Source organism: Dermacentor variabilis, chromosome 7 (assembly GCF_050947875.1).
Source record: "Dermacentor variabilis isolate Ectoservices chromosome 7, ASM5094787v1, whole genome shotgun sequence".
Classification (NCBI taxonomy): domain Eukaryota; kingdom Metazoa; phylum Arthropoda; class Arachnida; order Ixodida; family Ixodidae; genus Dermacentor; species Dermacentor variabilis.
In genome coordinates this window covers 127107263-127120626 of record NC_134574.1, presented here as the reverse complement: position 1 = coordinate 127120626, position 13364 = coordinate 127107263, and the positions used below count along the sequence as shown (strand labels likewise).

Below are 13364 nucleotides of genomic sequence, written 5' to 3'. Positions count from 1 at the left end.
CTATTTTGTTTACAGACTGCTTCTTTGGATCCGCAACATTCGTCGAGACGGATGGACCATCACTGATAGCTATTAGCTTTGTTATTGGTATTGCTTAATTAGGGCACATTTTCCGTGCACCATAACGTTCACACTCGACGATTATGATTTCCCGCCACATAAGAGCCGTTCACGCGCTTATGTGCTTCGCAAGTCGGGGCGTCGCGCCAGAAAGAAAGAAAGGCGTTGTCCTATTGCGATATCAAAAGTTTGTTTAGCTGTACGCGTTCAGTGGCTGCTCGTTGTGCGCCAAGTGCCAAGTAACGCGGTCACGCTGTTTAAAGTTTTCCGTGTATAGCGTCCTTTCTTAAAGTTCTGCATTGTGACCATCCAAACTGTGCCAGCCGCCTCCCACATTTCTCGCACGTGAATTAATGCGCACCGTTGTACCCGGTGAACGCGCAGTACGCTTAATATTGCGTCACGGGCTACAGTTGCGCGTCACAAACTTGCCTCGGCAAATTGAGCGGGCTCACGCTCACTCATGAATATTTTCTTCGGGTCAATACATGCATACTCGCGTCCACTTGTACACGCCATCACACACTCGCGCAGGCTTCCTGAATGAGTAAAATTAGCGCACTCGTGAATTTTGCTCACCGATGCACGCGGCACAAGCGTGCAGATGCACACACACGCCGCACGTGTTTTGCAAACATTCACTAACACGTGTGCGCACTCAGCACACACACACACACACACACATATATATATATATATATATATATATATATATATATATATATATATATATATATATACTATCATTCGTCATGCTATCACCCCGGGTTGCGTGCGCGCGACGGAAGACGGCGCGTTTCCTCCCCGCTTTCCTCCCTTGAGCGCGGAAGATTGAGCCGCGATGGTCAGCTCACCCTCTCACGCTTTCACTCGTACGCACAGCATACGGCGCGCGGTGATGGTGTTATCGCCCTTGTAGTTTATACGGAACATGACGGCGACGACGACAACAAAAATGCGCCTGGAGTGCGCATATAATTCCTATCCCAAGAGTATGGCTCTGACAAGACAGAAGATTACCACACAGGTGCACACACCCGGCAGTCTATAGGTGTACATGTATTTCTTAATTTATGTTGTATGGTTGTTGCTGTACCTGTCTGAAAGTGTATTCTTCGTACTTAAATGTAACGGAGCCACACTAGACAGTAAGAGAAATTAATTTCCCCTGCAGCTAAGTTTTTGTTCCTGTTTAGTTGCCACCGCCGTGCATAATTGGCGTACGCAAATGTGCAGAACATGACTAAAATATATACTAGAGAGACACATGATGCTAGGTGTATGGCATGCGCAGCCATTATGCATGGAGGCTCGGGCAACGTGTACATATCGGGCCCATTCTCTCTCGCACTTCGAGGAAGTTCGAGGGCTCTCGTATTACCGCCTTCGAAGCTGGGTTCCTCGAGCGTAACTCGTAGTATGGCAACAACTGTTGCTCATCCTCTAATATCTGCCATTTTGTGGTTTACAGAACAAAGCACGAAAAAAATAATTGTTTATTATATCAGCATGTTACACAACAAACGTCATCTAGAGTTCTCGACACTCATCCGGGGCAGTGTCGGGGTTAATTTGTGGATTGGATAAAACGTAATGCAAATGATCCATTGCTAATCACATACAATTGAGTGCTGCTCTAGCGAAACGTTCGCGCTTAGCATGTAACTTACTTGAAGCATAAATAAAAATAGAAGAATAATCTGCGGCGATGATGCTTGAGTGGTTATAGCTTTCCGCGCCGGAGCACGAGGTTGGAGGTTCGATAACCGGCAACGGCGACTACATTTTGTTGGAGGCGAAATGCAGAAACGTTCACATAGAGTGATCCATATTTTGAGCGCGAAATTCAGGAACGCTGGTCATCAACTCATCCCGTCTACTTTGCTTCTTTTTGTGAGCGCCTTCTATTTCGTGCTGAACATATGAGCGAGAGCTCTAGCAGCCAACTAGCACGCCTTACCAGCCTTTACAGCTATGCTTTCGCGTACTTGGACTTCAGTGCATTGTCAGTAACCACAGTTGGCCAAAACTAATCCGAAGCCATCCACTACGCAGTCTCTATAGCCGCAGTTTTGATTGCGGATGCTAACGACAAAAATACGCTGAGCTGTTAATTACGCTTCCACAATACCACATAAGCCACGTACTACTCTTAACACGGGACAAGTCTCGGTAAGCCAGAAAGAACAAAAGACATGTAGTGCGGATCTCTTTCGGCTGCATTCTTTAGCGACCCGTGGCAGGTGGTCATAATCGTCGAAGACCCGCCGTAACCTGAGCAAGGGGAAGCGGACCAATGCAACCACCTTCCCCCGGTGACCTACTTTCGCTCAGCTGGTTTCTCCACTGTACTCTGCATTAAGCACGGCGTGTGCTCCTGTACTCTACACCAGCTCTACCGATGCCAGCGTCCGGGTGATCGTTCTGATGGCCTGCTAGGGATGCGTTGCTGCCGGCAGCAACACGATTACGCCACCGCTGAGAATTTACGCCAGCAACAAAGTTGAATGCCCTTGGTTACTGCAACATTAGCTCTATGTTGTGGGGCAGAGCTCTGGTTGAGCTCTGCGCCACCAGATGACTGCACCGTGCGGGCCACTCCCGTTCGCGCCTCAGCCCATCCGGTACAAAGCGCAGGCTGCTTGCGTTTACCGGAATAGCGGACGCGCTCTTTGCTATTACGACGTAGCCTCTAAATTTTGGCGGCTCGTACGAGCGTCATTTTCGAACCACTATGAAACCTCTATAACTTCTATGACCATTTATACAGTGCTTTCTACTCAGGACGGTGCATGCACCCAGCCTGAGTAGGAATCGCGCGAAGGGAACGCGCGAACAAAAAACTGCTCCTCGCTCACTGCTGGAGCAATGGCGGCTGCGTCCCCTTCAGAGAGTGGCACCACCCCAAGCGGAGGCGCGCGCATCTAGGCACCCTATTCGAGAAGAAGGACACGAGGGCTTTTGTATATATCTTCAGCTTCTTTGACAGCATGCTGTTGTGCCATTACAACAAGCCCGGATTCCGAGTCTACAAGATGCAGAATTTATCCTGCGAACGCCCTTTGGACAAACCCGGGGCTGCGCCGAAAGGCACAGCGCCCTAATTCTCCCTTGACAAGTCAAGATGCTGAGCCGTCAGGCAGCGGTGTCCTGCGGAGAAGAATCGGCGAGCGACATGTCCAAACGTGCAACCAAGTGCCAGACAGCCCGGCGCCGTACCTCCATTTGCCTGGAGGTCACCGCGCCCGCCAACTTTGAACCGGGGGGCCAGCGCGGTCGCTGGTTGGACCTCTCGGACGACCGTCGAGTGCTGGCTTTGTATTGGGCCGTTTGAGTGACAATGGTTTCTCGGGGATTATAAGCCGCGACGCGGCCGCCTGGAAAACGGGATCCGCCGACCCACCGAGAGCCAGTGCCGCTCTCGACTGGAGTGAGATGTGTCACGCGTTTTCGCGTGACGTCGCCGTGCGGGAACAGTCGCGTTTGCTGTGAGCTCTCGGCCCCTGTGCCGATCCGATCTTGTCCTGTATAATGACCTGTATATATTGTATAAAGTCCCTTTCGTTATTCTCACCGACGCCTGACTCGGAGTCTTCGCTACCAACGCTCTGTCACGAAACGGGTGACGAGCGCTACGGGACCACCACAAAGTCGTAATAGTGGTGACAGCGGTGCAACTCGTAACAATACGTAAATTTAGCACTGTGCGGACATGATCGTGACCGCTTTACGAGACACCCTACAGTATGGCTTTATTGGCAAGTGGTATGCACTAAAGAGCTCTGCTAATCCGATTCTACGCTGATTTCTCACTAGAATGCATAAGCCGTCATACCAGCCAGCTTACAATCGGCTCATGGGCGCGACCGTATTTGAGTGGCACGGGCACGTCGACGCGCCCGTGTCAGAGTAAACGCCTCTGGACGACCGTTGGGATTTGACACCACTTGTAGTTTCGCTGTGAAAGGTATTCAGATCTGTACGAGCAAGTGCTAATACTGATTCAGCAAGTAATGAATGAATGAATGAATGAATGAATGAATGAATGAATGAATGAATGAATGAAGGAATGAATGAATGAATGAATGCTTTATTTAGACAATACATTGTCTGGGATGTAGGGGCTAAAGGCAGATGCAACTGCCTGACAAAGGCACCCCTACCCGTACATTGCTCAGGGGATGGAACATCATGAAAATACAGTGGAACAATGTAGAAACAAGAAAAAGAAGAACATGTATGCGGCAAGCAATCAAGCATACAAAGAAGTAAGATTGTTACACTTTATACATAATATATCATCCCTAATGCGCGAGAACATGGAAATATTTAAACAAGCAAATAATACGTATGTGTATTACAAAGCATTATATAGCAAATAGGAGCAAAAATGTAAAAGAAAAGACGACTAAAATAAAAAGAAAGGTTATCGGGACCGCAAGGACAGTTAAGTACCATTAGGAACTTAGCATAAGGTAACTCCTAACCTTTTTCTTTAGACTGTAAGCAGATCTGCATTCCTGAATCATAGTAGCGATTTCTACTACTACAGTTTTCGAGAAGGCATTCAGTATTGATGAGCCCGCGAGTATTCCATATTTAAACAAAAAACGAATTGAATTCTCGAATCAAAAGAAACGAACCGAAAAACTCCACTTGGCCGAATGTCGGGCGCTGTAGGCAGTAGTCTGCGTGCTACCTCATGCTGCAGTAGCCAGCATGCGTGGGTGCCTTGTCTTCTGTAGGCTACACATAAAACGTACAGCCTAATACAAGGTCGCGGGGACCACCCTTCTTATGCCATTCGTTCACGAGCTCCATAGTCGACTGTGCACTAGTCTACCTTCAGTTCCAAACCTAATTACTTGCTCTGATACGCAGGTATTTCAGCTCGCCTTGCTGCGCTTCAAGTGGCACAGTTCTGCAATAAAATCATTACATTACGCTGGCCTAATATCAATCCGCGCCGCAGCCAAAACACTGGCAGTATCCCGCCATCTGACGACAGCCACTGCAAGCCGTTATGCACGTGAGACATCGGCCGCCGAGACCACCGTCGTCATCGTACTTGTTCAGTGCGTCGGTGACTCGGCGCCTAAATCTGATTGAAGTGGTAAACTACACAAGAACCGAGTTTGAACTACACAAGAATCGAGCTGCAATGTCGTGACAATTATCCCCGTGATAATATGCTGCCTTACTTATATGCTGCCTAGCCAACGAATTATTTAGGCGGGTCACAAACACGACAACTCGTTTTTGGGAAGAGAAATAGCCACTGTCCTGCCACCGCTATCTGCACTGTGTCTCTAGAGGTGAGCTGAGTCGGGACGATGCCACGTCTGCGGAGCAACCATGGTTCTTGGCTGTTCTTTCCTTTTTTTTTACTCCGTACATCTTGTGCCACATGGTCGCAAGAAGAGGAGACACTTGGCCGTGACCATTGTCTATCTTTGGGAGCCTCTTCTGTGGGGCATTATCATAGGGATGTTGTGCAGCTGTTTTGGGGTATATAATTGATTCGGGACGATTTCCTTGCTAAGTTCATACATTTTTGTCTCGCTTCATTCATGTTAGCTATTCAAAATTTCTGAATAGTGTTTCTTTTTAGACTCGTATAATTGTTTTTCGTAAATCAGCCGATTCTTCGGCAATCTCCCATATGGGGTGTGAGCCACTCTCGGAGGCAAACAAACAACCAAACAAACATAGTTGTCGAGGCTGGCCCGTCGTCTCCTGCATGGCGAATTGACAACGTCTAACGGCTCCTGCGAGCCAAACATCGCTCCGTATTAATACTGAGCGCCGTTCTTCATCAGACAGGCAGAAACCATACGGCGAACACAATTTACCGATAAAAGCATGAAACGTCCCATTTCTCCAACATATTATTTTAGCAGGCGTGGTCGCAATGTTTTCTCCCTTACCGTTCATCGCCCGCCTTACTTCGAATGAATGGCATAGGCACGGCGCACGTAAGCTTGTTTTCTGAATTGCATTCGGCAACCGTTCCAACACCCCACCACAGTTCCAGTGAAGCGAACAAGCTCGACAGACGTGTCCCTGTGCGCGTAAACTTTATTTATTTAGTAAAACTTTATTAAGACAGGGAGCAGGGGGAACGGGGTCAAAGAGCGATGGGTGCCTCCCTTAGTCCTAGGTCCTTGGCCGCCCGATGGACTTGCTGGAAGCCTCTGCACACCCATGTCCAAGCTGGTGAGCTGTACCTCCCGCTGCTCCGCTAATGATTGTTAATTGTTGGTTTGTGTTAGGCTCAATATTTCTCTGACATTGTTTCTTCGCCGAGAGCTTCCAAACGCTGCACTATAGGCGACGTTGAAGAGGCAGAATGCGATCAGCATTGCGATGACAAGCACCACTTCGCGCTATAGTATCAAGGCTATATTGTTGAGCAGTGAAGTCATGTGCGCGCGGCAGAGGAATTATAGCCTGGCGTTGCAGGCACTGAGCGGTACTAACGCGCGATCACTTTTTCGGGATCCGATTAGTTTCGCGAGATTTCGTGCGGTTACGCTCCAGATGGGTCACGGCGTGCTTGGCACTGACCAAGGAAGGCTCCCGCCCGCGTGCGCCCAGCGAGGAGAAAATGGTCGCATCCCCCAAGGTGGTCTACCGCAGTTACTGCTCCGGGTTTGTTTTTGAACGCGCGACTGCGTTAAAGGCCCCGTGCCTCAGGAAGTCCGGCGTCGACGGGGTTGTCCGTGAGTGAAAATTGCCGTATATATCTAGGTATGTGCGCATATGCCACGCCTTGCTATATGAAATGCGCTATATGTGGATTATATTGCCACATCATGCTATATCACTTCAGTTGCTCATACCTTTTCTTTCATTCGTGACAGTTATTCCCCAGAATTTTGAGGATGACAGCCCCACAAACAAATGTCTTGAAACAAAACATCCACAACGCACGCCTTTTATGTTAAATCTTCCTATAGGCCTAAATATTAAAAGTGCGAAGCAATAACAGAAACCTCGAAATGACGCAATTTATTCGGCGTGGCTGTGCACAGCCTCCGGGATCGGCCCACGCAAGAGGCCGCGTTGCTACCAGAAAGCTCGCAGTACGGTTATATAGTGGGAAGCATTCAGGTATCTTTGCACGCTATCGCGTTCCTCTTTCAGGTGAAGCTTAAGCGTGCTTTACGTTTTTTTTTCTTTGCTCGTATTAGAAAATGACAAACCTGAAACATACGTACGATGAAATGAATGTAAATGAATGACCGCTTCTTATAGATTACCGCCTCATTGTGAAAGACAGGCGTGTTGCGTAGCGCTCATATAAACGCATTCATCGTAGAAAATTTGCGTTCCTCCTTAGATTTCGCCCGTCAGATCTGTTGCTGCTTCCTAAAAGCGAGGACTCTAAAGCTGTTTTTCATGGGACTCTGATACCTTTCAATTGCGAAAATACGCGCGTGACGGCTGTGCCTTTGTACATAGTTTCGGTAGCGCTTCCTCGACAGCTGTTTTCATATCGCTCTTTCTTTTACCTCTTTTATTCACGTGCCGTTCTTTCAAGCCGAAGGATCTCTTGGCCATGTTGCTTCATTCAGTACGGTTACTTTCTTTTTCTCTAAGCGCTGCGGTCGTGAACAGCTGTTACTGAGCAACTGCACGTATACCGCATTGAATGTGTAGATGTTCTTTAGCGTAGTTTGAGAAGGAACTACGAATAGCCGCCATTCTTATCAACGGCCGCCGATACGTTATCGCGAAAGCGAGTATATTTTTGGACGGCTTAACATCGGGCGACCCGACCAAGCAGAGAGCGATTTTTTTTTACCTTTACTACCTATATCAGTGCGAGCTTCGTGAGATACAATTTTCGAATTTCGTAATTTTTGCCCGTCCCGTGTTCATCGCGCAGCCACAGAGGTGTGATATATGCTAGAACAGTTTGGACGGGGAAAAAAAAAAGGGGACGCAATAGACGTGGTGCCTAACGGCTCGCCTAAACCTTCACACGTTGCCGATGGCACCAGAGTCGTTCGTTACACACAAATGAAACCGATAGGGACGTCAGTGGACGAGTGGCACGCTTTGAACAACCGTTCAGGCACACTCGGTCAGCACAAGCCGTTCTTACACCGCACGAACTCGAACGCCGTCTCGTGCCACCAGTAGGTCATGAGGAGGACAAGCAAGTGCCAGATCTGGTGGCTGGCTCCCACGTAGTCGCAGCGGCCGGGCCACATTCGCTCGGGAAAGCGTCCCTCGAGCACGACGTACGAAATGGCCGCGTACACAAAGATCAGCGCGACGCGAGGCAGAATCAGCGGCATGTAAGGCGGCGCCAGGTAAAGCCAGTGGAAGGTGGGCACCAGCCCGAACACGACCAGGCTGCAGAGGACCTTGCTGTTGTCGGAGTCCTGCGTGGCCATGATGAACACCAGCAGGAGCGTCTCGAGCGACACGTACAGGTACATGAAGAAGGCGTGCTCCTGGAACGCCAGGATGACGCCGGACGAAAAGGTGGAGCCGAGGCTGAGACCGACGCCGGCCAGGTCGTAGCGCAGCAGCTTGTGGTAGGCCTCCTTGGACTGGCAGTTGAACGTGTGGTACAGCACGGAGAGCGACAGCGTCGTGATGTAGGCGCACACGATGGCCACCACGACGGCGGAGTCGACGAGGTTCGCCCTGACCGAGGGAAGCCGGTACCGGACGTCTCGGACGAGCACGGCGCCGAAGAGGAAGATTCCGCCGAGGTGCGTCCAGATGTTGAGCGTCTCGTTGTTCCACTGGAAGACGCTTCGCAGGCACTGCCGAGGGGTGTAGAGCACGCGGTAGCCCCTGCGAATGAACGGGTTCGGGCGCAGGAACGCCGGCACCTCTTCGAATCGCCGCAGCTTGGCGTGGTGGTCTCGACGCTTGCCGGGGCGATCACGCGGCCTGTGGGCGGCCGCCGGCCGTGGCTGCTGCGGCTCGTAGTCGACGGTCGCGTCCATCGTGCGAGCCCGGCCCGGCGCCCCAACGGAGGAGGAGGAGAGAACAAAGGAGAGGAGGTGCTGCTGTTGGCGATGGTGGTGGCGCTGGCGAAAAAGAAATCAGCACGCCGAGAACAAAACTTAATCGGTAAAGAGAAATGAAATAGTGAACGATGCAAATAGATTGTCAGCAGCGGGGCATCAATGGTGCATCTCTAAAGAAACCAGGAAGGGTAAAATGAGAAAAAAAAATATATGTGGAAAAAGCTCGCCGGCGTGAAGAACACGGCGATCGTAATGGTGGTGATTGTGTGCCCGCAAGCTCGCGATAGAGCTTACCGCTCTAGCAGATCAAGCAGTTCATAACCAGTTCTGATCGGTCGCAGCTGGGCATCAAAAAGAAAAGAAAACTGCAGAAGCTATTTATACCCGTACGTCGATTTAGTACGCTTACATTTGGGTTTGAAGTTTGGCGCGAAATCACAGACAGGCGTCACAGACACGGCTATATAGGGCCGTCTGTTGGAAAAACCTACAAGCAGGAGGTTGAATTGATCATTGCCTCCAAGATCTGGCAGCGCGCGCACACACCGCACGCCGTTAAATCTTAAAGGCTAAAAAAGCAATGCTCATGCTTGTCACTTGCGTTCGCTAGGTGGCGAGAATAGTTCCATTGGCGCTCAGGGGCCGAATCTTATAACGGTTCGGAATACGAACCGTCCGCTTCGCTGCATACGTCATTAGATGTGACACTCCCGAGCCGGCGGTGGAAGAAGGGGAGTACGCGACCAATAGATGAGAGGGTGCAACCTCTGAAGTGTACGTCATTATATGACGAGCTAATCGAGGAATTGCAGAATGTTTCTGCTTGCTAAATGAATGTAAAATATAAATTAAATATTATACGCCAAGTTTTGAAGTATAAACTTGCGGTGTCGGGCGTTTACGCAATGCAGAAGTAATTTATTAATGTCATTCTTTTTCATTCTCAGCCTACAGGCGGTATCGTAAGCGTAAATGAGTTGGCCACGGAGTTGGCAGAGCGCAGGGCTATGTCGTCTGCTACCAGGAGCTCGCACGATGCATGCAACAGGAACGCACTACCAGCACTTCTCAAGTAGCTAGCACGACAAAACCGTGAACTGGTTCTTAGGGACACCTTTACTAGCCGACTATATCAATTTTCCTTCTTTTTTCGCCCTTCGTCATCAGCTCGGACATGACTCGCTCGCCGCCGCGCTGCCGCTATCCCCGCGATCTGCCCCAGGGCGCGTCGCGTGATAGAAGCAGTGGAACTTAAATCGAACATTACGGTATACGGGCCCTGCATTGCCTGCGCGAAGTCAAATCGAAGAGTGGGGTGCTGACGGAGCGCGCTGTGCCGTGAAATTGAGAAACAAAGTATGGCACTCCCGAACTAGAGAAAAAAGGGCAGCCAAATAAGAGAGCTCCACAATATCTTCCCGTCCTGACTATATAGTTTTATCAGCAGAACGAAGGAAGCGCTGAACCAGCCTAGGTTGAACCCTTCTGACTGCTGAACGGCGATCTGCGAGCTATTCACACTGGCGATAGCACTGGGAATTCAATCTCACCATGCAAATATCTCCTTGGCATTGACTTTGAAGCTGAAGTCACGGCAAAGCTGACCCAGCCCTTCAACCGGCCAACACAGTAATTGCGAGAGCAACTTTGTGGACAATGCCGGCAGCAGAGATCTAGGCAATTCCCATTAATGCTTCGCGTCCGACTGAGCTCTGGGAGCTGCAGGCCGGCGGCGATGAACCGCAGCGCGCAATATCCCTTCCTCTGCGTGGAATGGCCACTCGTACGCTTGCTCCCGAGTCTCCTCCATTTGATAGCGTAGCTTGCAAAAGGTCTACTTAGAAAGCCAGCAAGGGCGGTGCAACTCATTATCCGTCACTTCTTCGAAAGCGTATCGCATTTCCAGCCTTGGTCGACCCCGAAAGAGCAACGCCAAGCAGACGACGAAGGCAAGTAATAGCCTCCGAAGCAACCAACGCACGCGCGCGCGACGCCCGCGCGTCTCCGGGGGCGCGCGACCGGCGCGCGCGGCCTGGGTCACAAGCCAACAGCCAAGCCACAGCAACGGAACCCAAAGCGGACTACCCCTTCTCCGGTTCCTACGACCGGTTCGTTTTGATGATGATTGACAGATGCGTGACGTATTCGAAAATTGCGATACCGCCCCGCTGCCTCTGACGACCTGTGACGTAATCAAAATTTTGGCCAATCAGGTGAGGCCAAAAGAACGGTTCCCCAACCGAACCGTTATAAGATTCGGCCCCAGGTTAGAGCACTTGTCGATATCACTTTGACAAAGGGGCGTTTCGTGAAGCGTTATGTTAAAAGGTAATGTTTACTACCGCAAAGAGAGTAAGAGGCGATTTGAAGATTGGTGGAAGTAGGGAAACGACAGAAAACGGAGACGTACACAAGCAAAGTTCGCGATAGGTGGTCAGAAAATTTGGTTGTGACAGTTCATATTGTGTTTGTTTTCTTTATCTCTTCTTTAACCTAGGTAGCCCATTAGGCAGTATAATAGCAAGAGCTTGGTGGTGCAACCCACCACCTCATTCCAAAGGGGACGCTCATAACATCCATCCATCCATCCATTCATCCGTGTTTGTGACGATGACACCTAACTCGCTTAAACTGTGTAGGTCCTGTATATTAAGCTCAACGCACGTGGGGCGCTTACTGTAGTAATAATTTCTTTTAAATTTTACTTTGGTTGGCGTAGTGCCCCGGATTTTTTCTACCTTCTCACCATGTTTCGTCCCGTCCAGACGGGCTTGTGTCAAACATTTAACTTCAGTAATTATAAATAATTACTGACACGACATTTTCGATGCTGGAATTTCTTCCTTTAACTGAAGGTCCAAACCTCGGGGTGTCCTAAATATATTACTAGAATACTTCGTTCTACGAACGAACAAGTATCTGTTTCCGTTAGCATGGAATTGGATTCGTCATGGCGTCCTGGTGCATCGGCTCACTCCGTTCTTAAAAGTCACTGTAGTTCATTTGTTTGCATCAACCCTTGACAAGAACGGATAAACAGACATAATTTTCCTTGACTTCCGTAAGGCATACGATACGGTCCCTCATGATAAATTAAACCTAAAACTTGAAAATGCAGGAATCCTTCAGATGTTTATCGCTTGGATTTCTGCTTATTTGTCTAACCGGAAACAATTCGTTGAGATAAATGACAAAAAATTGAGCTGCCTTCCGGTCACATCGGGTCTTCCCCAGGGCAGTGTGCTCGGTCCTCTTTTTTTGTTCTATATATTAAAAATATTGTTAACGCGGTTGAAGGTGGTGTACAGATTCGATTATTTGCCGATGATTGTGTGCTCTTTAAAGATATTGTTTTTCTCCATGATCAAACTAGTTTATGTTGTAGTTTAAATAATATTCTTGCATGGTGCGGGTGCTGGGGAATGACACTAAACACAGATAAAAGCGTACTACTGCGAATGACACATAAGAAATCACCCTTGCGTTATACATATAAGTTAGGTCCATCACCTCTTCATGAAGTCACTAGCTATAAATACCTTGGAGTGACCCTTAACAATTCACTATCATGGAATGATCACATAACTAACACTTGCGCTTCAGCCTTAAGAAAACAATGCCTGCTGAGACACAAACTTAAGAAAGCCCCACTTAACATTAAGATGCTGTGCTACATCTCCCTAATTAGACCTAAGCTCGAATATGCTTGCATAGTTTGGAATCCATACACAAAAACTAATCTTAATAGTCTTGAGAGAATTCAGAGAAAAGCGGTCAGATCTATATTGAACAAATTTTCCAGATGTGATTCCCCCACCGAACTTCTGGAAATTAACAACCTTGAACCACTCAAACTTAGAAGAAAAAACAGAGACTTGAATTTCTTAGACTACTTCACACTAACAATTTATCCCTTTACCCATCTGAACATTTATGGCAGTTTTCGACCAGAACTACACGCCAATACAGACATGATGCATTAGCCCCTTACTTTGCAAGAACAAACACATATAGGTTTTCTTTTTTCCTCGAACTGTAACCTAATGGAATTGTATAAATTGAATCCAGTTCCTAATATTTTTTTTCATTGTTCTGTTTGTTTTGTCAATCTGATTTTCTTTCTATGTACCATATGCCCTCCTCCCTGTGTGGACCACGTGTCCGCAGTATTCAATAAATAAAATAAATAAAATAAAAATTATTGCGGTAAAGCGGAAAAGGCCAAGCTCGACTCCCCAATCAGAACCGGCCTCAAGCGCGTGCTCGGCCTTCCGCAGTCCACAAGCACTGAGCAGCTGCTGGAGCTAGGAC

General features: G+C 48.7%; 1 protein-coding gene across 1 annotated transcript; it reads right to left on the bottom strand.

The window, feature by feature from the left end:
• Positions 1 to 5580: 5580 nt before the first annotated feature.
• LOC142587885 (progestin and adipoQ receptor family member 3-like) lies at positions 5581 to 9037 on the bottom strand. The gene has a single exon (XM_075699206.1). The coding sequence runs from the start codon at positions 9027 to 9029 to the stop codon at positions 8151 to 8153; it is 879 nt and encodes a 292-aa protein (XP_075555321.1). The 5' UTR covers positions 9030 to 9037; the 3' UTR covers positions 5581 to 8150.
• Positions 9038 to 13364: the final 4327 nt, after the last annotated feature.

Bases quoted from the DNA above. Each gene is read 5' to 3' on its own strand.
- LOC142587885 (XM_075699206.1), bottom strand. From the start codon at position 9,029: ATGGACGCGACCGTCGACTACGAGCCGCAGCAGCCACGGCCGGCGGCC.